The 2,564-nt window shown below is 41.8% G+C and overlaps 1 protein-coding gene across 1 annotated transcript; it reads right to left on the bottom strand.

Moving 5' to 3' along the window:
* Positions 1 to 304: 304 nt before the first annotated feature.
* LOC122282942 (caffeoylshikimate esterase) lies at positions 305 to 1,632 on the bottom strand. Its single transcript, XM_043095034.1, has one exon. It carries the CDS (start codon positions 1,428 to 1,430, stop codon positions 447 to 449), a length of 984 nt encoding a protein of 327 aa, XP_042950968.1. The 5' UTR covers positions 1,431 to 1,632; the 3' UTR covers positions 305 to 446.
* Between the last annotated feature and the right edge of the window lie 932 nt (positions 1,633 to 2,564).

The following is a 2,564-nucleotide window of genomic DNA, read 5'->3' on the forward strand; positions in this document are numbered from 1 at the left end:
ACCAAGTATGTAGCGAGAAGAGGATAGTCAGAGTCCTATCTAGATTTATATTTAACTAAAATCTACAAAGATTATTAAAATCTGTAAAAAAGAAAAAATATACATTGATTCAATACGGCTTAGTGCGTAACAAGATGGAATCAAACATAATTGCAACAATGTTTGCATGTCAAATGCGTTACCAAAGTTAAATATATGAAAAAAGGAATCATACGATAGCTATAAAAGTGAGATTGTTCTTAAAAAAAAAAAAAACACACATAATTAGTATTTAAATGCATTCGGAGCCAAAAAAGCACACACAGAAGACAAGGTAATTGAATTCTTACATGGAATACAACATTAGAGTTCATCACTTTATTACATTTGTTTTTTTTATCATATCTCTCTCTTCTTCCTCTGTTTTTTATTTTTTTTCAAAAGAAGTAAAACACACACGTGGCATTTTAAGGAAGGGGATTTTTGGATCCGTACCTCTCAACTCTCTCGTCGATCCACTCCCTCATATCCTTCAATACAAGATTAGCATTCTCATCCGGCTCCCCCTGTACCAACGAGTGGTACATTCCGTCGTAAAGCTTCAAGCTTTTATCCTCGCTCGCTGCCTTCTCGTAGAGCATCTCCGACGAGGTCGGGCACGTCACCCCATCTGATGTCCCGTGCACCGTCAAAAATGGCGCCGTTACCTTCCCGAAATTATCCTGTATGTACTGGCACACACGAGCCAGCTCCCTCATAGTTCCCACTCTTGGCTTTCCCGTGTACCTCATAGGATTCGACGCTATAATCTTTAATTTTTCCGGATCCTTGATCGCTTTTCCGACCATCTTGTTGTCCGGCATGGCCGCCCACGTGTCGGCGATCCCGAAAAGCATACCGTACACGAATAACCGGACTTTGCTGGGCTTCATGTTCTCCGGCATGACGAATAGTGGGGCCGAGAAGATCAAGCCCGTCCACGTGTCGGGTTCCGATTGAAAGTACATTAGCATGGTCGCGGCTCCACCCATTGACTCGCCGAAGAGAAAGGCGGGGAGGTTTTTATAGGGTTCGCTGCGGCGGGTATGTAGGAAGAAGGAAAGGGACGTAGCGGCGACCTTTTCCATGTCACCGAGGTAGCAGCGGAGACCTTCGGATCTTCCGTGGCCGAGGAGATCGGCGGCGAAAACGGCGTAACCCCAATTGGCGTAGCTGATGCAGATCTTCTGGAAGAGCCAGCCGGTGTCGGAGCCATAGCCGTGGGTCATGAAGACTGAGGCTTTGACATTTTGTGTATTCAAGGGAAGGAAGCTTTGGGTGAAGATCTTGCCGTTGGGGGTGTCGAAGTAGGACTTGGTGTTCCGCACGCCCTGCGAGCTGTAATACTCTTCCTCGGGCATGTGGCCCCAGAAATTTGGGGGCGTCTCAGGAGCCGCATGTTCCGACGGCATGGCAATGAAAATTTCGATAAATTTTTAGCTGGGAAAATTGCAGAGAGCCAGTATGCGATGTTTGTAAGTACAAAGAAGGTAATCGGAAGTTCTGTTATACTAAGATTGGGCGTGGTTTTGGAGAGAGAGATAGAGATGGGTTTCACCAACCATGTTGTAGGTTGGGTAGGGCCCAGTGGAGGTGGGTGGGTTAGTGGGGAGAGTCGCCGGAGTTGGTGGATTCATTCTTTAATCCTCTTTTCCTTGGAGGTGGGGCCTAATGTTAAAGGGTTGGTAGTTTGGATAACCTTTCTGATCGATGGTGATCAGATGAGGTTAGGTTTACTTGAGCTTTCGATTGCAATCACTCCCTTCTTTATTCGTTTGTTTGTTTGTTTTTTTTTTTTTTTTCTCTCTCAACAAAGATGAAATTGACTCTAAAAATAGAATGTAAATGTCTTTCCTTCCATTTTAAAAGAGTAACAAAGAGTTTTGTTATATACAAATCTAATATGATTTATCATTTGATAATGTTTACTATTACAGAGAGTCTATCAATCCCTGATTGTTTCGTGGGAAAAGAGAGATTATTTTCAAAATTTTCCTTCTGGTTGGGCTCACCCTCAATTTCAAAGCCAACCGAGATTTTTCTTTTACTAGACAAAAATAGGATAATGCTAGACTTTTCTATCAACCGAGACGTTGTTTGTTTTGGAGATCTTTGTAGTAATCACCAATAGAAAGGCCAAATTAGATTTTGACATGGCTAAGTGAGTGCATGATTTGGGTCTAAATTAGTAGCTAAATTAAATTATATCATAGCATTATTTTGCTAGTAATTTTAGCAAAGCACGGGAAAATGTCAAGAACGAGAAGCAAAAAGATAGATAATCCTGGTCTATGACTCTATGTATTGTGTCATTAATAATTTGTTTCCATGGGTAGCCTAGCTGGAGTACGTAGAACAACCTCGATCAACTCAGTGATCTACAATATTCAGTCAGGTTACTACACTGATGGTTCAAGGTGATTGATTATATATACGAGCATCAGTAAACGTTAAAGGATTTACATCATCATGTGTCACCACCCACTGATCACTCTGTTTTTTACATTATTAAGACCAAAAACTGAGGATCGGAGATCGTTTAATTT

This window comes from Carya illinoinensis, chromosome 1, assembly GCF_018687715.1.
Source record: "Carya illinoinensis cultivar Pawnee chromosome 1, C.illinoinensisPawnee_v1, whole genome shotgun sequence".
NCBI lineage: Eukaryota > Viridiplantae > Streptophyta > Magnoliopsida > Fagales > Juglandaceae > Carya > Carya illinoinensis.

What these genes read in the sequence shown, in the direction of transcription:
- LOC122282942 (XM_043095034.1), bottom strand. Translation starts at nt 1,430, where the DNA reads ATGCCGTCGGAACATGCGGCTCCTGAGACGCCCCCAAATTTCTGGGGC.